Source organism: Myotis brandtii, unplaced genomic scaffold (assembly GCF_000412655.1).
Source record: "Myotis brandtii unplaced genomic scaffold, ASM41265v1 scaffold385, whole genome shotgun sequence".
NCBI classification, from domain to species: domain Eukaryota; kingdom Metazoa; phylum Chordata; class Mammalia; order Chiroptera; family Vespertilionidae; genus Myotis; species Myotis brandtii.
The window spans coordinates 230,412-254,764 of NW_005364785.1; the positions used below are offsets into that span (position 1 = coordinate 230,412).

Below are 24,353 nucleotides of genomic sequence, written 5' to 3' on the forward strand. Positions count from 1 at the left end.
GTTGTACATGTATTTTACATTTTGATTCTTCCACAAAGAACTAATGAATGAATGACAATTTTACTTTTTCTAATCTGTAGACAAATCAAAATAAGAGTTTGTATCTGCCTCTAGAAGGAATAACTCTTTTGAACTCTGTGAAGGATATTTTAGCTCTACTAGTAACTTATGCCAGTTTCTACTAACAGATAGAAAAGAAATTACCGGGATCCTGAGACTATTAAATAGTATAATTTTGCCCTTCATTGGGTAACTATAAATGTTAATAATTGGAGTAAATCAATATAAACAGGAGGCATTTTCATATTTTATTAGTTTCATGTAGATGATAGAAATAACAAAAAATCAAAACAATGGCACAGCAAATTGTTCAAAAGGAATATTCATCAAACAACATTACTGAAACAAAGTTAACATGATTTAATTTATTCAAGTTAATTTTAACATCTAAGACATGGAACTGTTAGGAATAAAAGAACTTGGGTTCCAGGGTTTTATCTTTTGTATGGTTCATATTTTTCAAAAATTTGCAATAGTAACTTACATTGTGGACTCTCAATGAAGACTGATGACAAGAGTCTATGGCTTAGGCTCTTAGGTTAAGGTAAAACTCCTTTCCAGAAAAATACTTTGGGGGGGGGGAAGATATTTGTTCCAAAGGTCATCTAATTATCGATTGATGTCTCTTAGCCTCAAAATTAACAGTCCTTTTAACTTGCATTCTAGAAAGTATTTTATTGAACCTTAACAAGCTCACTGATTTTACAGTTTCACTGGCAGCAAACTCCTCATATTAACTAGACATATACACAAATTATTTCCCTTTGTTTGAAGTCTTCTACCTGTTAACTATAGGAAATCCTTTAAACTTTTTATTTTTGGGGGAAATAAACAATACTATCCTTCTCTGTGAGATTTATCCCCCACCCCCTAATTTTTTTAGTGTACTCTAACTCATTTTCTTTTTTTTTTCAGAGTACTAAGCATCAGTGAACTGACTCTCTCCAAGAATCAGTTCAAGTGACTGGCTTTGGTTTATCATTTGTATACCATATGATGAGGGATCCTTCAAAGAAAGTTCATGCAGATACTTGATAAAAATTTAACTAACTTGATGATTATTCCTTTTCTATTTATTCATGCCAATGGAGTCTATCTATCTATCTATCTATCTTATTATTACTAATTCTGCATTTAAGATTCTTTGAATGAAGAAATTCAGATCAGAAATATTCATTTAAGATATCTTTGAGTAAAATATTTTCAGTTGCTTAGTACTGTATTATAAGTACTTTTTACTGGTACCAAATTTCATCTAACTAAAAGCAAATGCAGACATTTTCAATAAATGAAAGGATGAATATAATTTTATCATTGCTATGATTCTTATAATTGGTTTAAAAACTTGATGTACTTGAATCTGGAAGGTTTTTGTGAAACTAATCAAACAACCTTCTAAGAAAGGATTTCTTGGCAGGAGTAAGAATTTTCCCAGAACCCTTTTTGTGGAGGGATTTCAGTGGAGGCCTTTTTAAGGGGAGAGCTTGTTTTGGGGTTTGCAATGCTCTTGCTATCTTCACATGCTCATTGCAGTAATACTTGTTGCTTCCTTCCGACAGCTGGATGAGTGTGCGTTCCGCCAGATCCATGCACTGGGCATGGACCCAGTGCCCATCTCCATGAGAGCAATAGATCATGGCAGGCTTGTTTAGCTCAGTTGAATAAAATGGTACCCAAGTGTTGATATCCACATCACAAGTAGAGCAGCATGTAATCCAGTAGCCAGTTACAGATTCATCTTCCTCATCATCTTCATTATAGGTGTCAAATTCATCGTCACCATTGAAACTATTTGCTTCTGCACTGAAACAAAATTCTTCTGAGTCTTCGAAGGGCGTGGAGTCCCCTGGGTCTTCTGTTGATGTCTGACTATTGGTGAATGTTTTCTGATCTTCGTTCACATCGTCTTCTGCACATTTCAACATGTAGAAATAGTATGTTTCTGAAACAGCTTGTTTATTGTCTCCTGGTATGCCAAGGAAAACAGTTCCATTGCCCATGTTGCTTCCAAACCATATCTTGCTGTGCTTAATATCTGGGGTCCAATCTGGGGTCTCCATCTCTCGAATCTCTATCTTGTTGTCTTCAAAAGAGATGATGTTGCAGACCATTCTTTTCTGATTTTCAAGCTGATAGCCACCCACAATAACAAATTCATCATTGTTTGTCTGAGTCAGGATTGCACTAGAGACAGAGATTCCTCCTGGCAAAACTGTGCAATTCACAGCTGGGCTCCCCAGGGGGAGATCAACCCTTATTCTGTAGAGGTTGGCAGGGCGGATGTTATTGGCAAGTGAATGTCCTCCCAAAATATAAATGGTATCATTTCTGGCAATGGAGACATGGAAAGATAGCCCATCCTGAAGTTCTGGAAGAATGTATGATGTAGAGCACCCAAATTCAAAATCCACCAAGAAAACATGGGGCAGGCAGTCTGCTACAGTATTCCATTTTTCTGTGGTTCTCTGGGCAGAAGGTATGTATGACCGCCCTCCAAAGACAACACCCATGCTCTTCCCTCGACTATATACCACATCAATGGAATGACCATATCTGGCTTCAGGAACATCTCCTACCAAGTCTTTCTCAGTGCAGCGAAAAGTAACTTTTTTGTTGTTCTTGCACACAACAGACATAACATACATCTTATCTGAAAGCTCATTGTTTGGTGTTTTCCCTCCGTGGATAATGTATTGTTGCCTTTCAGACTCTAAGCCTCCTTTGAATGTGCAAGTGGCTGGGTAGCGAAGAGGAGGAAGGTAGCAGGAATCCTTAGAGAAAACTGCAGGCTTCAATTTGAGATTGTTATGTTTTACATCAAAATGGAAAACTCCAGTGGGGCAGGACCTCTTGGGCCAGCCTTTTTGGCCGAAGAAGAAAACTTGTCCATCAAAATTCATTAGTGAGAAGCCTGGTTGAATTAAGGCTATGTTATTACTGACTGTAACCATCTGAAGTGACATATTTTCTGATTGTGGATAGTTCTTTTATCTGAAAGAATTACAAAAAAAAATTAACTTACTAAAACTCTTTCTATAAATAACTGTGTTTAGATCCCCTCACACGAAGAAAGCATGTTTTAAACAAAAGTTCTTCCACAAGCTCGTAGTGGGACTGAATTAGTACAATCCAGGCAGTTAGGTAAGCAAAGAGCCACAGAACCTTCCTGTCTAAGTACAATGCAAGCAGCTGGGACACGTTTTAGACTTGGACAATCCTCCCTTAGATTTCTGGGAATTGTAGTCCTTTTTCCTTAAAACTCACCACTTAACGTCAGAAAGAACTACATTTCCCAGGAATCAGTTCTCTATGGGTTGCATGGCTAAGTCAGGCTCCGTTGCTTCGGAGGGTTGACTCCTAGGATTTTTTTTTTTTTTTTTTTTTCTGAAGGAGGACGTCAAAAGTGCGAAGTGACTAGATTTGGAGCCAGAGCGGAAATCTAGGCATTGGGAGGTGAGAGTGGCTACCGCAGCCCCAACATCCGGGTTAGGGAAGTCTGCAGCACCGGGAGGGGCTGAAGCCAGCCCTCTGCCCAGGGGTCCCTGGTGCTGCGCCCGGGGACTCTTAAACTGGCGACCTAGGAGGAGGAACAGTTGCTCCGGCCTGAGTGGGGTTGCCTGGAAACCGGAGCCTGAAGGACGCCAGGCCGGGTGTCCTTGCAAAGGGCTGCCTGGAAGCGGTGGCGCTCCGCAAGGAATCGCACCCCTGAGCATCCTCAGGTGGCCGGGGCTGGGAGCTCAGGGGGCCGCCGAGGTTGGAAAAGCCGTGATTGTTTTGCAGAACAGAAAGGCGAGTCTCAGAATACCTGGAGTGCAGGGTAGAAGCGACCTGATAATGACTTTACCATTCCTGTATTTAGTCATGAAAATATACATTAATTAGACTGTAAGAGAGTGCCACGCCAAAGGCCCTTTGTTTTCTCAACTGCGCTTGCTCTGGGTTTTAGGGTTCTTTTAGCGAAGCAGAGAAGATTCCTAAACCACTATCTCTCTTTCTCCCCCTCCCTCTCACTTCTTCCCACCCCCTCTGCCTTTCTGAAAATAGAGTTAGTGGCTGTTAATTCAGGCCTCTCTTTCCAGCCCAAAACATTTGAAGTAATTCTTTCGTAACCCTGAAGCAGGCATTAAGCCAAGAGGTGCCACAATTATTCAGGATTTAATATTTGTATTACTGTATTTTTTTCAAAGGTATTTACTAGGTGAAGTAAGCTTGACGAATTTTTATTTTTATTATTATCACCTACCTTAGAGAGATGTCAGGAGCCTTAATGAGAAGCACCCTCGCTGTTTGCAGAGTGAAGTCCTAGGCACTACAAGGAGAAAGGAAACAAAATAGCACAGATTCCTTGACTTTTAAGAGTAAATTGTTAATATGCTTCATAAAACAGTGGCTGACAGTATGGACTCTGAAGGCTGACTGGCTGTATTCAACTCATGGCTCTGCCACTAAGTACATGAACGTGGGCAAGTAATTTGACGTCTCGCTGCTTCAGTTTCCTCATCTGTGAAATGGGATAATTATTTTACCTACTTCATAGGTTGGTAAGTCTCGATTAATAAATTAATGCACACATATAAAGGACTTCGAACAGGACTTTGCACACGGTACATGATAGTTGTTATGATTATACTTGAACTTATCAAAAGGAAGGTTGTTAGTACACAGTTACCTGCTGGTCGTGGCCGATCATATTTATAATACTAAGATGATTAGAAGGGCTTTAGGATTCGGGAATCTGGTCAGTAGGTATAGACTGGTAATTGTTTTTAGACTAATGAGAATTGGATAAGCATTGGAGATGCTGGTGATGGGTTCAATTTAGATAAAAGGAAATATTTCATCCTTCTTGTGACCCTTTCTGTAACCCCTCATTAAATATGCAGATTTATATTGGATTGTCTGAGTCCAAGTCTGGGCTCTAAAACTAGTTGCTCTAGAACCATCTTAGACAAGTTACTTTCCCCCTGTCTTTTCATATCTGTAAAATGAGGATAATACTAGTATCTATATATTGGTCTTTTAAAAAATATATTTTTATTGATTTCAGAGAGGAAGGGAGAGGGAGAGAGAGATAGAAACATCAATGATGAGAGAGAATCATCGATTGGCTGCCTCCTGCACGACCCCTACTGGGGATCGAGCCCAATAGGCATGTGCCCTTGACTGGAATCGAACTCGGGACCCTTCAGTCCACAGGCCAGTGCTCTATCCACTGAGCAAAACTGGCTAAGGCTACATTAGGTTGCTTTGAAGGTTAAATGGGGTAATGTAAATCCCTGTGTATGTAAATCTCATAGCAGAGTGCCTGGCACATAATAAGTATTCAGTAAATGTTAATACTATAATATATTTTTATACCCCCTCCAAAGGTTCCTGGGACCATTTAGGCTCTATGGTCAGTCTGAGATGTTGGTGGGGCTTTCTGCCTTGAATTACTTCTGTAGATGGATGTAATTAATTGCTAAATATCCTTTCTACCCATTAGTTTTAGTTGGGAGAGTCCTCAAGGTGAGATCTTTTAATAATCAATCAAGTGAGAAATGAATGGTGAATGAGATGGACGGTTGCTAAAGTGATGAAAGCAAGCTTCTCTCTTCCTCAGACCACAGTGGTTTGTAGGTTCAGCAGCTTGCCCTGCTTTTGAAATAACGTGGGCAAGTGTTTTCTTTCTTTGTGGCCTACCCAAGTATACATAAGAGAAGGCATCTGTGCCACTAAGAAAGTGGAAAAGGAACTAAAAGGAAAAACTGTTGACCCTCAATTCCGTAAATGCAAACCCTAAGTGATCACACCCAGAATACTGTGCGATGATGGTCACAGAGTTGCCCACTTTTGGGTGGAGGGATTGCTGAAGCCAAAGCCTGTTTGTTTTAAACACTGATGAAGGCTGTTACTAGAATATAAAGCAGCCCATCCAGGGTGAACACTTGGTTTTAAGCAGCAAGCTTTAAAAAAACTGTTTTCATTGCAGCCCATTGGCTTCATGGTAAGGTTGTCATAGGGGTATCGGCTTCTCTTGAGCGAAAACATGATTAACGTAGATGAAACAGAAACATTTTCTTGGGCAAGGCATAAGGAATACTACCCATTTGTTGTAGCTTAGTTCAGATTCCTAAAGATTTTTGACCTATTCTCTCTTTGATACCCTGCCGTTGGCCCACCTCATCACTTCAGGGACCTAAAAACAATGCTCAAGTTTACTTCTGTTAAGATGAATTAACGCCTCTTGTAACACAGTTCAACTATTGGTGCACTTAATGTTAGATTACCCATAACTGAACCATGACCAGATGACTTAGGTCTGTAAAGAATAAACAGGAACATTGAAGGTGTTGTCACATTATTTTGCAATATTTATTTAGTCAGGTAGATTTTAAAAAAAGAAGACACTGTTCTTCAACCAAAGGAAGTTTCAAAATCAACACATTCAGTATTCTTTTTAAAAGACAGAACTATAGGCTCAATAAACTTAAACAATTCTCCCAACCACATGCGAACGTTTCTCAGCAGGGAGATGTTCATTTGTGCGCCGTGAAGCCAGGGCATAGCTGAGAATCAAAAGAGGACTGATGGTGTGAGGTCTGGGCTTGTAGTTTCTTGTGCCTGAATGGACTCTTTTCCTCTCAAAGAAAACCACTGTACTCCAAAGCATGAAAACTTACTCATCAGTGTCACCAATGTTTTTCTGATTGCTCCAAAATAGCAGGTGACCTCATGCAACTGCAGTCATTTGGTGCATGGATTAACCATACCTGGCTCGGTTAATCAGGTTTGAGACATACATTATCTGATTTGTTTGTTTGTTTGTTTTGTTTTGTTTTGCTGGTAGTCAAACCAGAATTAGGTCTTCCTTGTGACATTTAGGCCAGAGAAGCATTTATGCGCTAAGATTAATAATGGGCTCTGATGCCACAGGGATTAAATCCTTGCAGCAGCTTGAGACCAGAAGGCCCCCGAGTTTCCAAATTCGACATCATCCCTTCCCCATCTGGATCTCCAGTCCACCTGCTAACTAACACGCTGCTGAAGGGTCTTCCCCTTACAGTTGACAAACATAGGTGCCCATCTTTCGGCTTTGGTAGAAATGAAAGTTTTGGACCTACCTGAATGCCAGAGGGGCCGCTTCACCCCCCTCTGAGTCTTTGCCGCTAAACCAGGTATTAAATGTCAGCGGGACTTGGGGAAGATTCACTGACTGCCCACTCTGGCCGTGGCAGGCAGAAGGCGGACAGTAAAGAGAGAGAGAGAGAGAGTGTGTGTGTGCCTGCAGATGTTCAGGCGAACACTGCTCTAACGGGAGTAACTGACTGTGACCTTTTTTTTCTTTAGACGGTTGAGGGAGATATCCACCAGGGTGCACCCTCAAGATTTAACTATTTCCTTGCTGGGAAACAATGGACACACAGCCCACTGTTCATCTGTAAAGACAAAGGAAAAATCTGGTTGAAACCTTATTTATATTTTTATTGAAAAAATTTTAGAAAAACACAGAAGAAAATGAATATCATTGCTATGATTTAAATAGATACTATTATGAATCAAATGGGAAATTATTTTTCCTAAAGCAGTGACCATTAATACCATTGTTAATCATTATATACATATATATATTTCAGAGAGGAAGGGAGAGGGAGAGAGAGATAGAAACATCAGTGATGAGGGAGAATCATTGATGGGCTGCCTCCTCCATGCCCCGCACTGGGGATCAAGCCTACAACCCGGGCATGTGCCCTGACTGGGAAATGAACCGTGACCTCCTGGTTTTTAGGTTGATGCCCAACCACTGAGCCACACCAGCTGGACCCATTGTCAGTCACTTTGACTTGGAATTGTTCTTTGACAGTTTCATTTTCTCTAATGTAAGCCTCAGAAAGGAGTTCTAATTATTGGAGACCTATTACTAGCTTATATGAGGGAGCTTCTGTGTAATGTTGTACAAGGGAATGATCGAGACGGTGGGCTTTGGAGTCAAGCTGACCTGATTTTCTCTGCTCACTCTGCCATTTCAAGGTGGAGTTACTTAATCTCCAAGCTTCTTTCCCCATCTCTGAAATGGGGATAATAGAAATATTTACATTAAAAGGTTGTTGCAAATGATTAAATGAGATATTGTATTTAGAGTGCCCATCCAACTATGTTGGTAGCCTCTCCCACTCCCACCCCAGAAATTTCACAGTCAAAGGAAGAATAAATGAAAGATGGCAAAAGTTGACTTAATTTTTGAATAGACTTATTTTTTAGAGCAGTTTTAGGTTCACAGAAAATTGAGTGGAAGTTACAGAGATTCCCATATGCCTCCTGTGTCACTCATGCATAGCCTCCCCCATTGTCAACACCCGCACCAGAGGTACATTTGTTACAATCGAACCTACAGTGACACATCATTATCACCAGAGTCCATACTTTGCATCAGGTGTGATGTAGTCTGCGGGTTTGGACAAATGAAAAATGACCTGTATCTACAGTTATGGCATCATATAGGATAGGTTCACTACCCTAAAAATATTCTGTGCTCTGTATATTCATACCTCCCTCTCTCCTCTTTTTACTGTTCTCATAGTTTTGAGTTTTCCCGAATGTTACATGCAGGCATACCTAGGAGATATTGTGGTTCCAGACTACTGTAATAAAGTGAGTATTGCAATAAAGCGAGTTATGATCATTTTGCTGGTGGAGGGTCTTGCCTTCAATTTGCAAAAAAAAAAAAAAGAAACATTTGTGAAGGACAATAAAGTGAAGCACAGAAAAATGAGGTATGCCTGTAGTTGGAATCACACAGTACGTAACCTTTTCAGATTGGGTTCTTTACCTTAGTAATACGCATTAAAGGTTCCTGGCTTGATAGCTCCATGTGTGTGTGTGTGCGCGCGCGCTAAGCAGTGTATTTATCCACTTTCCTACTGAAAGACATCATGGTTGTTTCCAGGTTTGGACATTTATGAATAAAGCTGCTATAAGCATCCATTGGCCCGTTTTTGTGTGGGCATAAGTTTTAGCTCCTTTGGGTAAATGCCAAAGAGTGGGATTGATGGATCATATGGTGAGTGTATACTTTGTTTTGTAAGAAAATGCCAAACTGTCTTCCAAAGTGGCTGTGTGACTTTGCATTCCCACCAGCCATGCACGGGAGTTCCTGTTGCTGCACATTCGGTGTTGTCAGTGTTCTGGATTTTGGCCGTTCGGATGGTTGTATGATGGTATCTCATTGTTTTACTTTGCATTTCCCTGATGACATATTATGTGGAGCATCTTTTCCTGTGCTTATTTGTCATCTGTATATCTTCTTTGTTGAGGTGTCTGTTAAGGTCTTTAGACTTGTCATTTTTTTGTTTAAAGCAATTAATTAAATATGGCCACCTATTCTTTAAATTGCAGTGTTTTATTATTGTTGAATTTTAAGAGTTCTTTTTGTGTTTTGGATAACATTTTATCAGATATGTCTCTTGCAAGTATTTTCTCTCAGTCTGTGGCTTGTGTTCTCATTCTCTTCACAGTGTCTCTCAGAGAGCAGAAGTTTTTAACTTTAATGAAGTCTCTCTTATCAATTATTTCTTTCATTGATCATGCCTTTAGGGTTGTATCTAAAAAGTTGTCGAGATATCCAAGGTCATCTAGGCTTTCTTCCACGTTTTCTCCTAGGAAATTTATGGTTTGTGTTTTACATTTAGGTCCATGGTCCATTTTAAGTTAATTCTTGTGAAGGGTGGGCTGTCTGTGGTTAGATTAAATTTTTTTTGCATGTGGATGTCCAGTTGTTCCAGAATCATTTGTAGAAATACTGTCCATGCTACATTGTATTGCCTTTGCTCCTTTGTCAGAGATCAGTTAACTATATTTGTGTGGGTCTATTTCTGGGCTGTCTATTCTATTCCATCGATCCATTTGCCTTTTCTTTCACCAATGCCGTAGTCTTAATTATTGTAGCTGACATAATTTTAAAACAATTAATTAAAAACCGTTGCATCAAGAAAAATATATACCACCTAGTAAGCCTATCACATAACCATAAAAATGTTCATTTCTTTATGCTCTATTCTAATGTTTATCCAAGGTCTCAGTCTACCAAAGTGCTCAGCATAGAAACTAAACGTGAAATAGTAAACAATTTATTGTATGTCCACTATGAACAGTCATGGGGAGAAATGGGGAAAAATCACGGACATAGATCTTTCCCTTAAGGAACATGCATGATAGTAGGATGAAGCAACTTTTGATTGTGGATAAAGATGCCCCACATTCTTCCCATACTTACCCTTAAAAGTTCACCAAGAAATCTCAATTATAGGTTACTCAGCCCATTCTTAAACCTTGAGGCAGAATCAAATTTAAACTCCTCCTGAAATATATTGATTTCTCCTACCTTAAATCCAAGAAACAGTGGACAATTAAAGAATACAAATCAGTGTAATTACAGAATAAAATAATTTTTATTCCACAGGGGACATAAAAGTAATGAGATATACTGACATAGTAATTGAACAAAAAGCAAGCATAATTGGAGAAAAATAGAATGTCAGAAATGGAAGACAGCTTCAAGTCCAGTCCCTTTATTTTTACAATCAAACAACTTACGGCCAGAGAAGTTAAGTAACTTGACCAGGGTGACAGAGCTGCAGGTGTGTGTACCTAGTGGGTTGAGCGGAGGTAGGGGAGAAACGCTCTTCCGTGAACTCATGACAGTGTTAACCAAGAAGCCCAGGGCACCCCTCAAGCATCTCCACCCCTATTTTATAAATGCAGAAACAAATTACATCGTTGCTCAATGAGTTAGTGTTTGAAGTAAGGCTGGTGAACTTTACATAGCATTTGGATAGGCATAGACAATTTAAGAAATTTTAATAGGTGGTTGATTTTTTAAAAAAATATTTTTATTGATTTCAGAGAGGAAGGGAGTGGGAGAGAGAGAGAAACGTCAGTGATGAGAGAGAATCATTGATTGTCTGCTTCCTGCACACTCCACACTTGGGACTGAGCCCGCAAACCGGGTGTGTGCCCTGACCGGAATCGAATCATGACCTCCTGGTTCATAGGTTGACACTCAACCATTGAACTACACTGGCTGGGCTAGGTGGTTGATTTTTAAGAAAATAATATGAATAGAAAAGGAAAGGGAGAAATTTGGCTTTTTGAGTGAATCCCACAATATAGGAGCCACAACCGAAACTGACAAAGAGGAGAAAAGAGGAAGGAAAAGTAAATATATGCACAGAAGCAATCTACAGTTAGTATGATGGATTGTCAAGAGAAGAACATGACAAGTGACTTGTCATTTTTTTGTTTAAAGCAATTAATTAAATATGGCCACCTGACCAGAATCGCTGGTATTTTTCTATGTTCCATGTTTTCTGATTTGAGGTGCACTCTTTGCTATAAAGTTAAATGGGGGGAAATTTCATAGGTGTTTTACAGTGGTGTACTAATAAAAATTTAACTTTTAGATGAGGGAGTTTGTGTTCTTAATTTCTACCTTTGAGTATAGAAACCATGTTGGAAAGAAGAAATTTTGTATGTGTGTTTGTGTGTTTGTTTTGTGTACATTGAGGCAAAATTGCAAATACAAATGCTGAGAGTAAGTGGAAGCTGGGGAATCACTGCGTTGTCTTTAAAGCCCATTTATAATTTCACATTCTTAGGAATTTAGAATTAAAAATAGTTGGGAAATACATCTTTAAAATCTCATTTCTCTTAAGAGAATGTCAAATGAAAAGGTCGATTTTATTTGCAAGATCTGGCATTTTGAAATACTTAGAAATGAACTCCTGCAAGCAGAGTTGATTTAGTTCCGTTGGTCTACACCTGCTCCTAACCCACTGTGCACATTTTGCTTTAAAATAGGCTTTCTGGTGTAAAGTGCTCTGCACCGCACTGGGCGCAGGTGGCCGGCAGGCTCAGGAAGCTGGAGAGAGGGGGATACCTTTAATCAGGAGTGGATGCCTTCCAGTTATAGTTGTGCAATACAGATTAAATAAGCGTTAATGGGACATTGCATCCCATGTGAAGGTGGGATTATAATGAGCTAATAAGTCTTTTATGATTTAAACATTATTGCATGATTATAGAGCTGTAAGTTGACTCTGGAACTACTACCTTATGGATTCTTTGAAAGGGGCCTTTCAAGAAATGTTCACTCAAACACTCACTGTCATTGTCCAAAACTCATTGATGTAGTTGATCACAGTTCCGAAGGTAGGAGATCAATTTTGAATATGGTTGATAAATGTATATTGTACATTTTTCTTAATAAATGTGCTAGCCTAGAGGTCAAATGATGTGGGAGTTTTGTTAGGGGATGAAGACAGGGTATTTACTTGTGGTTACCCACAACTCTAAAGTTTTAAAAAAAGCAGGTAAAAGAAACAAAAATGGTGGCGAAAAGGTATTCTTCCTGATTTCAGAAACAACGGATTTTCTGAAATTTGTCTTATGGGTGTATCCTTCAGATTCCACATCCAAGGGTGATCTGTTTTTTAAAAAACGACAGGGAGTGAGCAGAGAGGAAGTTTGAATGCTTAACTGTTTGCATTTTTCTTTGTTTAATGGAATGCAGAACTGTGTAATTGAAAACAGCCTAATGCTCAGTTGACCTGCCTCAGTGAGCCAATGCCGATATGTCTGGATTGACTTAAACAGCTTGGAGGAAGAGTATATTTGGGGGAAATAAAATTGATTTTATACAATCTGCTGATGAACAGCCAGGCTTAATGAATGATAGCCTCAAGAAACGTCATTATAGTAGCTTGGATGAATGCACAGGATAGGGAAGCAAATTTTTCAAGAGGAAAGTTTCTGCTTAAACATGTAATTTTATAGATTAGCATTATTCCCATCCCCCAGAGCTTTCTGCAGGGGGAAAGCAATCAACGTGCTGAGTGCCAACATTCCTGGTAAAACGTTTAGTGATAATTTTTTCTTTTCTTTTTAAAAAAAAATATATTTTATTGATTTTTTACAGAGAGGAAGGGAGAGGGATAGAGAGTTAGAAACATCGATGAGAGAGAAACATCGATCAGCTGCCTCCTGCACACTCCCTACTGGGGATGTGCCAGCAACCAAGGTACATGCCCTTGACCTGAATCGAACCTGGGACCCCTGAGTCTGCAGGCCGATGCTCTATCCACTGAGTCAAACCGGTTAGGGCAATTTTTTCTTTTCTTAAATCTCTTTTGCCTTAGGTGGCTCAACCTTCTTCTACAACTACCCCCCCCCCTTTTTTAAACTTTTAGTTTTGAAATAATTATAGATTCACAGGATAGAGTCACATGATGTTGTAAAGAAATGTCCAGGGAGATTCCATAATCCAGCCTTTTGCAATGTTAACACCTTGTACAAATGTAGTAGTATAATGTGGGAAATTGATATTGGTAGAATCCACACAGTATATTCCGATTTCACTAGCTATGTATATATACACTCATTTGTATGTGTGAGTAGTTCAACTATAGCACACGTGTTGCCTTGCATAACCACTACCACAATCAAGATACTCAGCTGTAACACCACTATAGGAATCCACTACGTTACCCCGTTGATACTCACCTATCTCCTCCCCTTGTTTATAACCCCAGCAACCACTAACTGTTCCCCATCTATCTTGATAATTGTCATTTCATGAATGTTATATAAATGGAATCATGCAGTCTGTACACTAGTATAGCCCTTTGAGATCGGCTTTTTCTCACTCCACATGATTTCTTTGAGGTTCATCCAGGTTATTGAATGAATCAATAGTTTGTTCCTTTTTATTGCTGAGTAATATTCCATGGTAGGGACGTACCACAGTTTAACTATTCGCCCTCTAAAGGATATTTGGATAGTTTCCTTTCTTTTTACTATTGTGACTATAGCTGCTATGACCATTCATATACAACTTTTTGCATGGGAATAAGTCTTTATTTCTCTGGGGTAAATGCAAAGAGTGCAATTGTTCATTTGTATGCTAAGTCCATTTTTAGTTTTGTCAGGAACTGGTGAAATCTTTTTCAGAATGGCTGAACCATTTTGCACTGCCACCAGCAACATACAAGTTACTCAGTTTTCCTGCATCGTTGCCAGCATTTGGTGTTAACACAATTTTTTATTTTAGTCATTTCTAATAAGTTACTCATTGTGGTTTTAATTTGCATCTCTCTAGTGGTTAATGATATTGAATATCTTTTCATGAGATTATTTTCCATTTATATATCCTCTTTGCTGAAATATCTATATGTGTCTTTTGTCCTTTTTAAATTGGATTTTTTCTTTAGTAAGTGTTGAGAGTTCTTTCTATATCCTATATGCTGGTCCTTTATTGGATATGTGACTTATAAATATTTTCTCCTAGTCTGTAATTTTTCTTTTCATCTTAACAGGATTTTTCACAGAGCAAAGTTTTTAATTTTCCTAAGGTGTAATTGATCAAATTTTCTTTTTATGGATCATACTTTTCCCTAGTCCCATATCGTACAGATTGTCTATATATATATTTCCTGCTTCCTTTATAAAATTCACTATTTTGCCTTGATATGTTTTATTGTCCTTATTCCTATTACATCCTTTATTTTAAAACTAGGGCCCAGTGCATGAAATTTGTGCATGGGTAGGGTTCCTAGGCCTGGCTGGCGATCAGGGCTGATCTGCAGGGTGACTGGCAAGGCAGTTGGGGCCCCCTGCTGGCACCTGCCTGACTGGCCTGGCACCGCCCACTCGCTGGCCCCGCCCCCCGTCGCCAACCCAGGTCAGGACCTACAGGCTGTGGGAAGCTTCTGCTTTGAGTGTCTGCCCCCTGATGGTCAGTGTGTGTCATAACAACCGGTCATTCCATGGTCGTTCCACTGTTCAGTCAATTTGCATATTAGGCTTTTATTATATAGGATGTTTTCACTCCATTCCATATCACTAATCATGAAACAGGTCATCATAGTCATTTCTGTTACAAAAATGGAGTCCTGTATTGAACGTGTAGATTACAGTCTTCATTAGGAGAGGAACTAGAACCTGTTCTGTTAAGGCAAACTTCATGATATCTAAGTTCATGGTAAGCATGTAGTAAGCCCGCATTTTTTATTACATGCAATTCTTCTTCACTTTTCCTTAAAATGAGATTTGGTCAAGGAAAAAAGTATAGCTAAGACATGCCTCCTACTGAGACCTCTGCATGGATGACAACACAACTTCTCTTTTCTAAAGTCCTCTCTCTCAGTGCTTCCTTTGATATTCACTGCAGTGTACCTGGGAGAATTTTTGTAAAATATAGATGCTTATGCCATCAACATTTTTGGTGATAATGAAAAATTCCATGCCTTTTAAGTGTTAGAATAGATTGGTTGGCAGAAGCTTATAACTTGAAATGCAGTGTATTCTTTGATGTTAGAATTGTATGTTATTATCTCATCCTTAGGGGGAAAAAAGTAAAGGAGTTGAGATTCTTTTCTATTTTGTAAGATTTGTATTTATGCCTTCTTCTTTATTCCTTTTATATTTTCCTTTGTTTCCTTGTTTGTATTGGTAAGTATTTGAAACAACAGTATTACTGGGTACAGAATATAGTCGGAGGCATAGATATACCCATCCAGGGGGAGATTGTTGCTTTTTGCCTAATTTCCTACTGACTTCATATATACCCTGAGATTCATAATCATGAGCATGTCATTATTATTTATGACATTGAGAGCCACACAATACTTCTCATCAATAGAGTCATTAGATGACAAAAACCCCAACTAAAGTTTCCCAGGTTCATTCATTCATTCATTCACAGTGGTTGGACCTTCCTCTTTCTCTCAAGTCTAAGAATCTGTGGCAACTTCTGTCACTGGTCTCCTTTCTCTTTTCTTAATATGAACTAAAAGACCTAAAAAAATTAGAGGATGCAAAATAGGTGTAGTTGTCAAGGAAGAAGCAATCAGTTCACACCGGGTCTCTTCTATCATAAATTAACTCAGTACCCTTACAATGCAACTTGGTCTTTTTGAGATTTGTCCATTTTCCAAACTACAAAGGCAGACCCATTCTATGAAATATCAAGGTTGATGGTTTCGTTTCCTTATGCAGGGAGACTTATTTTGATAATATCCCATCTTACCTTTGAGCACAGTAGGAGATTTTTGTTGAGCAGAACTATGAGAATTTGAGAAAGTGCGTTTTGATGGCTCCTGGACAAATCTTTAAAAATGTGTTATTTATTTAAGTATCAGTGGTAAGGCGCCCAGTTTTTTTTTAAAGCCTGTTTGTGGACATAGAGCTCTCCCTCTGCTGTTAAAAAGCAGGTTATGGCCCTGGTCAGGTCACTCAGTTGGTCAGAACATTGACCCAGTATGCCATGATTGTGGGTTCGATCCCCAGTCAGGGCACATACAAGAAATAACCAATGAATGCATAAATAAGTAGAACAACTTATGACTAGATGACCTTCCAAACAATCTCTCTCTCTCTCTCTCTCTCTCTCTTTCTCTCTCTCTTTCTCTCCCTCAGCAATAAAATAATTTTAAAAAGCTGGCTATGCACATTGAGAGGAGACTAGCTCATGGCATCTTGTCTCTTAAGGCTTACACTCTTGTCTTTGAAAGTTGTGTGTAGGTAAGCTGCATGGAGCAGGGATCTGAAGGTAAACATCAACGATGTGCTAAGTCAATGGTGGTAATTCCACATCCCATATTTCATAATAACCTCCTTTCAGAGAGCACACACTCAGATGGGCTTGGGTGGTGGTAGAAAACGACTCCAGGGACGGCTCCTGTGCTCAGCAGCTCGATCAGAAGAGAACCCTGTTCCTCACCAAACCTGTGGTTTCCTGTGATGTTTAGTCGTCCGAGCAGAGCAATGCTTCCTCCCAGTGTTTCCTACTGGAGGCTGTGATTGTGATGGTGATACTTATGATTTACCGGTAGATATTTATACACATTGACTTATCATGGTATGTTCTGGGTCTTTCATGTGGAGCTTCTAAGCCCCAAAACATGAAAACCAAAGCAAAGCAAAGAATCTTGTTATCCAGGCAAGTCTTTCTCCCTCTCTCTCTCCCTTTCTTTTAGAAAAATACTTTATGATAAAAACACAAACACAATATGAATAGTAACTGAAAAAGCATTGCTTCCTTTTAGAAAACCACTGGGATTTGCATAAACCACTCGACTGTCTGGCGAACGCTGAGCTGCTCTGTCAGTCCCGGGGGACTTTTCACATTAGGTTCTTTGTATTTTCACAGACAGGGCAAGTTCTACATTTGAAGGTGGGTATTTGTTAAGTGCTTCCAATAATGACATTTTGTGAAACTGGATTTTCCAAAAGTCTTAAAAAAGTCAATGAAAGCATAACCTCTTCTTTACTGTGATAATCATGTGAAGGAAATGAAAGGTCTTGAAGGATTTTGAATTTGTGCTGGGCACAGTCTGTTGATTATTTGCCTTTAGTGAAGCTGACATGTGTTAAGGCGAACTACTCAAACTATTCCAGTTTGAGAATTGGGAAGTTTAAAGGAATTTCTGTCTTCACTTAAAGTCTTAAAGGAGACATCTACAGCAATCTCCAATACGGGTGACTGTTGCTGTGTGGTGTTTGCTTGCTGAAGTAGTTACCCGAGATGGTTCGAGCAACATTGATATAATTCAGTGTTAGAGTTTTGTTGGGGTTCAATTCTGGAAAATTGGATTGACATTGACATTCTTGGAATTAAGTACATGTCCTACTGGTAGTGGCATAATAGCTACCTGGGAATTTCTTTATCATTATTTTTTATCTAGCAACTCCAAACATAATTGATTAAACTTTGGATTGCTGAAGGTTGGCAGTGTTACAAGTAAATTTTCATAAACCTTAATTGATGCTTTTTCCTATATCTAATTCATACAGTAGTTTGAACCCTAGCCAGTTTTGCTCAGTGGATAGAGCATCGGCCTGCGGACTGAAGGGTCCCCGGTTTGATTCCCATCAAAGGGCACGTATGTGGGTTGCAGGTTCAATCCCCAGCCTGGTCCTCTGGCCCAGGTCAGGGTTCCTGTGGGAGGCAACCAATCAATGTATCTATCTCACATCAATGTTTCTCTCTGTCTGTCTCTCCCCTCCCCTGCATTCTCTCTAAAAATCAATGGAAAAATATCCTTTGGTGAGGATTAACAACAACAAAAATAGTTTGAAACAGTTTCTTTCATTTTGAGTTGGTACAGAGCTCCACATTTTATTTCACCCCGTCTTTTACAGCACCATGATTTATCTGGGGTTGTCGTGAGTGAGGACTTATCTTGATTTATCTGAAGGTAATAGCAGCGCCTTCAAAGTCAGAGGAGTGACAGTCAAAAGAGGTCTTTGTGTAGGCAGAGGACCGAGTACTAAGCCCGATCCATTGTCATCACCATGATCATCATGGCTAACACTTCTTGAGGTGCAGTGTCTATTCATTTAATCCTCATTCCAATCCTGGGAGGTACATGTAGCTTCACAATTTCTTATTTAAAACCTTGGGGTCAGGTGTATTTCAGATTTCAGAATAGTTTGGAGTTTACAAAGGTAATCAGGGAAAGCGCCACATATTACACAAAATCTCCAGTGGGGTCTGGAAAAGCATCACAAAAGCAAGCCAGATAGTATTTCTACAGGGAACTATATGAATAGTTACTCTGAGTGAAATAAAAATTAAAGCTGTAAGTACTTTCATGTTAATTCAGATCAGATCCTTCCATCAAATGAGGTTAGATATCATCTTGTGAAAACATTTTTATTTATTTTTCTGAGCTAACCAAATAAATATGGTTAATAACAGATAACTGATTTTTTTCTTGTTTTAGAAAAATATAAGAATCTTGGTGCTTCCTCTGTTTGCTAGACAGTATTTGAGAACCCCTCCTCTTTACTATCCCCCCTGAATCACACCAGCTACTTAGGCAGTAATTGCTCCTGTGCTTTTTATAGATAGTCAATTTTCTCAAAGCTAGGTGAGACTAACATTCCATCCAGAATGAATGGAATTTAACAAGGTGAAACATCATAACTAAAGACAAAGTTTAAACTGTGTGTGAATTGAGGCAGTCACTGTGTCTTAGCCAACAGGCATTTAGTTATGGCAAGTGAACTGACACTGGAGGGGCCACCAGCAATGTGAACATGGTCTTCAGCTATGTAGCAGGCATGCAATATTTAGTGTGGGAGTTAGTCCCATCTCAGTGTATCCAGACCGTGTCTGGATTTCATTTCTGGATGGCCTGTTTTAAAGGAAAGGAGGCGGTGTGTAACCTTTTCCAGGTAGATTGATCAGGAGGATGAAAGGACTTGAAGGCATGTCCGGTGAGGCACAGGTGAAGTAATTGGGCAAGTTTACATGAGTGTTTTGCCAGTTTCTAGCCACATCAGACTGTAGTACCTGCTCAAATGAGAACAGATACTCCTTGACTCATGATGGGTTTACATCGAGATAAAGCCAGCATAAGCTTTTGAAAATATTGTACGTTGAAAATGCATTTAATACTACACTGACAGTATCAGTTGTTTATCCTCATGATCGTGTTGCTCACTGGGAGGTGCGGCCTCTTGTCACTGCCTAGCATCAGGAGAGAGTATCGTACTGCATATCATAAGCCCAGGAAAAGACCAAAATTCAAATCTGAAGTATGGTGAGAGCATATTGCGTTATATTGAGATAAAGCCAGCATAAGCTTTTGAAAATATTGTAAGTTGAAAATGCATTTAATACTACACTAGACAGTATCAGTTGTTTATCCTCATGATCGTGTTGCTCACTGGGAGGTGCAGCCTCTTGTCACTGCCTAGCATCAGGAGAGAGTATCATACTGCATATCATAAGCCCAGGAAAAGTCCAAAATTCAAATCTGAAGTATGGTGAGAGCATATTGCTTTCACACCATCGCTAAAATAAAAAAAAGAATCCTAAGTTGAACCATCTTAAGTCAGGGACTGTCTATAATTTTAGCCTCATATTGATTGACTGCCAGCTCTATGCCCTTTCCTGAGCTGTTAAACGTTTGGGATACAAAGATGAAAAGGCGTGAATTAAGGAGATGGAAATGTGGAAACTGAAGCAAAAATAAAGTTGTGATCGCACTTCAGAAGCCAGGATATGAATGAACTCTGACCTCTTGAACTCGATCTTATTACTGTTGTAGTAACTATCTTGACCTGTCCTTTTGGGTCTTGCAATTCTTTCACCTGCTCATTACAGTATTTTCTGAGAGGCTGGTACTGCATGACTCTGTCCAACTCACGCTTTTCTTCGTTTTATAGATAAAGTGGCCCCGTGAATAGGAATGCCTGCCAAAATACCAGAACTGGAGACCATGGATGAAGATCAAATAATTAAAGAAGTCTTGGATAAGTTTGTTAATTGTCATGAGCAAACATACGAAGAATTTCTGAGCACCTTTACTCATCTTTCGAAAGGTAAAATGGAAAAGTAAACTTTCTATAGTAGTAGAGATAAAGAATTTTAGTATAATTTTATGTCTTTGCTCCTTTTCCAAAAGACTGTTGGATGAGCATTCATTCATTCATTCCATTCCTTTGATCAGACAGTTCTTATCAGGGCATTCATGGCTGATTCATGTAAATACCAACATTTTTAATGCAACCAGGAGTTGTATGATGGAGTCAGAACTGTTGAATTTGAGAGTTAAAAAGGACCTGAGAAACCAATCAGTATAATCTCTTCATTTTATTTATGGAGAAACCCAAGTGCAAACAGTGGAGGGGTTTTAAAGCATGTTTAAAACTTTAAAGAAATATAGCACAGGATAGGCTGTGGAGTTATACTGCAAACATTTGTATCCTGGCATCGCCACTTTCTGGCTTTGTGATCTTGGGGAACGGGGTTATCGAGGAAAAGGGGAATAATAATAGACCCCCAAAGGTTGGTGCTGGCGAATTGAGAGAATCTGTGTAGAACTCTTAGCATGTTGGCTAACATGTAAGTACTTAATGAAGGCTAGGGATTGTTGTTGTTGTGATGATGATGATGATGATGATGATGATGATGGTGCTCTGATTTTTGTACAACGGAAATGAACTTTTAGACCAGAAGTGATTAACTGAAGCCTAAAGGCCAAACCTGTGTCGTGTGTGTCATTATGTGTTTTGTTTGCAACCTACAGTATTATTTTTGTTTTTTGAATTGAGCCAACATTTAAGAGTTGTGAAATTGTACATAAATATCTTGATGTGTTTTTTCTGATAAGTGAGCTCTGATTTTTGTACAACGGAAACGAACTTTTAGACCAGAAGTGACTAACTGAAGCCTAAAGGCCAAACCTGTGTCGTGTGTGTCATTATGTGTTTTGTTTGCAACCTACAGTATTATTTTTGTTTTTTGAATTGAGCCAACATTTAAGAGTTGTGAAATTGTACATAAATATCTTGATGTGTTTTTTCTGATAAGTGAGATCTAGTACCTGTTATTTCCCTGTCGGCAATATCAGCTAGAGCTCAGGAGCCCTTGCCCCGTGAGCTCCCTAGTTTGTAGCGCTCTCTGGCACTCACACAATCTAAAAATGTGTGTATACATCGCCTGTTTCATTCACTTAAGTGGCTCCTGTAGGCATTTGAGTTTGTAATTTATATTGTAAATTCTGCTTCGGATCTTCATTGGCTTGATCTCAGCCTTGGTCCTTTCTGGGTCATTGATCCACACTTGTGAGGCCATTGGTTCTCCATTTTAGTTGCACCTTGGACTCACTGGAGGAACTTTTAGAGCAGCGGTTCTCAACCTGTGGGTTGCGACCCCTTTGGCGGTCGAACGACCCTTTCACAGGGGTCGCCTAAGACCATCCTGCATATCAGATATTTACATTACGATTCATAACAGTAGCAACACTACAGTTATGAAGTAGCAAGGAAAATAATTTTATGGTTGGGTCACAACATGAGGAACTGTATTTAAAGGGCCAGAAGGTTGAGGACCACTGTTTTAGAGCATATTGATACCAGGGCTCACTCTAAGTCTTAGCTGGGGTCTAGAAATCAGTAATTTGTAAAAGTTCCTCTGGTGATTCTAACATGTACCTGAGAATAAGAATAAGGAGTTTCATAATCTTAAAGATCATGACACTCAAAATACTTGTCATGCTTTTAAGTCATGATTCATGTGTCCTTGACAAATGTAAAAGTAGGGTCGTTATCAGGAAGCAAAGAAAAAGTGATTCTACCTTGTTTCTTTCGTTGTACAAAGTAGCTGGAATATCAATATCTGTTTTGTTTACCCTTAAAAGTTGTGGACTGTGGTTTTGTTTATCCTTAAGGGAAATGGAGACTTTAGGAAATCTCTAGTTACCTTTAGGACTCTGAATGATCTATATTGACATGATATGTGGATCAGATTAATCATGATAATGGCCGAATCACCTTAATCTATGAACTTGGGTTTAGGAAGATGCTTGCTTTCTTTGAGGCTAATGATTTAGTTCCAGAATTACTGGATCCAAACATGCCGGGGTATGTGTGTGTGAAAACAAGGGTAAAACCAGCCGAATTTATGCATTTTGGTATGCCAATGGCATTTTGATAATTAAAATTATTTTGCAAATTATTTGTAAAGCTGACTTTATTTTTATACTATGGCAGAGTAAGAACGTGCAAGGACTTGGGTGTTTTAAGGAGGTTATAATATTTTGGTTTTGGGGGTAAGGAGGACTGTTCTCTTCAGAGTTCTGTATGATCATTGCATGCTGAGACAGAAACTGTTGCACATGTGGTCACTTCATTTTGAGTTTAGTTTGGGCCCCAAATTGAGCTGAAATAAATGATGACACAAATCACATAAACTGCATCTCCAAGCACACTAGTTTTTTTTTCCTTTCAAAATATCCCTAGGCGCCATTCACATTATAAACTAATGACCTGAAAAAATTCCTCTTAAAGCACAAAGAGTTGTGAGTGCAGAAATGTGTCTTAAATCAGTAAGCATCCTTTTTCCTCCTGAAACATTTAAGTACTTTCTGAAGAACCAAACGGGACTTAGGGATAGGCCTAAGAGTTGAGTGATAGGAGAACTGATCAAAGTAAATATGGTTCATTTAGGTTTTTTTTTAAGTATGTTTTTATTGATTTCAGAGAGAGGAAAGGAGAGGGAGAGAGAGAGAGAAACTTCAATGATGAGAGAAAATCAATTGGCTGCCTCTTGCACGCCCCCTACTGGTAACCAAGCCTGCAACTTGGGCATGTGCCCTGATAGGGAATCAAACTTTGATCTAATTCATAGGTCGACGCTCAACCATTGAGCCATACCGGCCAGGCTTTCATTCAGTTTTAAGGAAAACAGGAAAGCTGTTTCTTCACAGTTTTCCCCTTCTTTTCAGCCCTTAATTTCTCTTAGTCTGTTTGGTCGTTTTGCTGCTATGTAGTGGAATCTTTTCTCTGTTAAAGAGTATGTGTGGTTAAAACCATGCATACTTATGTACATTTCTTCAATAAGTTTTGTTTCTCAGGTCTATTCTCATTTCCACTGACTGACTGTTCTATTTAATTTTATAATAGTTATATGCCAGAGTGCTGATGGGATTCATTTTCTTTCTAAGAGTGTTAAAAGGGTCAGTAATCCTATTAAAAATATTTCCCTGGAAAAAATTAAACTATAGCTTTATTGAAAGATATTCACATTACTGCTACAGTCTCTTAGAAAACAGTTGGAAACTGTTCATATTATAGCATAATTCTCCCTACAGTACATTTATGTCGATCATATTTTACAGGTTTTTTATTTTTTTTTAGAACAGCTCTGGTTTTTAATTTTTATTTATTTATTTACTTTCAAAAAACATTTTTATTGATTTCAGAGAGGAAGGGAGAGGGAGAGAGAGACAGAAACATCAACGATGAAAGAGAATCATTGATCGGTTGCCTCCTGCACGCCCCTCACTGGGGATTAAGTCTGAAACCCAAGCGTGTGCCCTCACTGGGAATCGAACCATGATCTCCTACTTCATAGGTTGACGCTCAACCACAGAGCCACGTTGGCAGGGCTGCTCTATTTTTTTTAAACCGAGGTACATATTTGATAATAAATATAATGTTCTATCAAAATCTTTAAGGCGACATTTATTTTAAAGAGACAGTTATAATTGAATTCTCAATAGTGTCTTCAGTTCAAGAGAGTAAGACCAAGTTTTAAGATTTACATGAGAAAATAAGAATGCAGATTTTTGGCTTTATTCATTATTGATGAAGACATTATTATATTGTTGACATTATTGTGGCTAAAGATAAGATGCTAGGTTGCAGTCTTAGGTGTCTCAGTTTCTTTGTGAATATGATTAATTTATAGGCCTTTCTAGAATATCCATCTAAAGGGAAAAATGCTCTTCTTCCTTGTCATTTTATTG

At 38.9% G+C, this 24,353-nt stretch overlaps 2 protein-coding genes across 13 annotated transcripts in view; one reads left to right on the forward strand and one right to left on the reverse strand.

Annotated features, from left to right (window-relative positions):
- Positions 1-497: 497 nt before the first annotated feature.
- On the reverse strand, positions 498-7,377 carry RAG2 (recombination activating gene 2). Of its 3 annotated transcripts, XM_014544903.1 has the most exons (3): positions 7,164-7,377; positions 4,304-4,369; positions 1,420-3,051 (listed from the first exon to the last, which is right to left on the reverse strand). In XM_014544903.1, exon 3 carries the CDS (start codon positions 3,021-3,023, stop codon positions 1,440-1,442), a length of 1,584 nt encoding a protein of 527 aa, XP_014400389.1. In that variant the 5' UTR covers positions 3,024-3,051; positions 4,304-4,369; positions 7,164-7,377; the 3' UTR covers positions 1,420-1,439. The 3 variants fall into 3 exon arrangements, with proteins under 3 accessions (XP_014400390.1, XP_014400389.1, XP_005872714.1); XM_014544904.1 differs by lacking the exon at positions 4,304-4,369 and having other exon boundaries at positions 498-3,051; XM_005872652.2 differs by lacking the exon at positions 7,164-7,377 and having other exon boundaries at positions 4,304-4,440.
- LOC102251520 (chromosome unknown open reading frame, human C11orf74) overlaps positions 3,369-24,353 on the forward strand; it is a 59,849-nt gene continuing 38,864 nt past the window's right edge. For 2 of the 10 annotated variants that reach the window (XM_005872646.2, XM_014544908.1), the window contains exons 1-2: positions 3,369-3,513; positions 20,269-20,424. In XM_005872646.2, the coding sequence (XP_005872708.1) occupies positions 20,292-20,424 (133 nt within the window). In that variant the 5' untranslated portion in view covers positions 3,369-3,513; positions 20,269-20,291. Of the gene's footprint in view, positions 3,514-3,583; positions 3,850-4,447; positions 4,602-17,138; positions 17,267-20,268; positions 20,425-24,353 lie in introns of those variants that run through there. The other 8 variants (XM_005872644.2, XM_005872643.2, XM_005872645.2 and 5 more) reach the window with 8 other exon arrangements.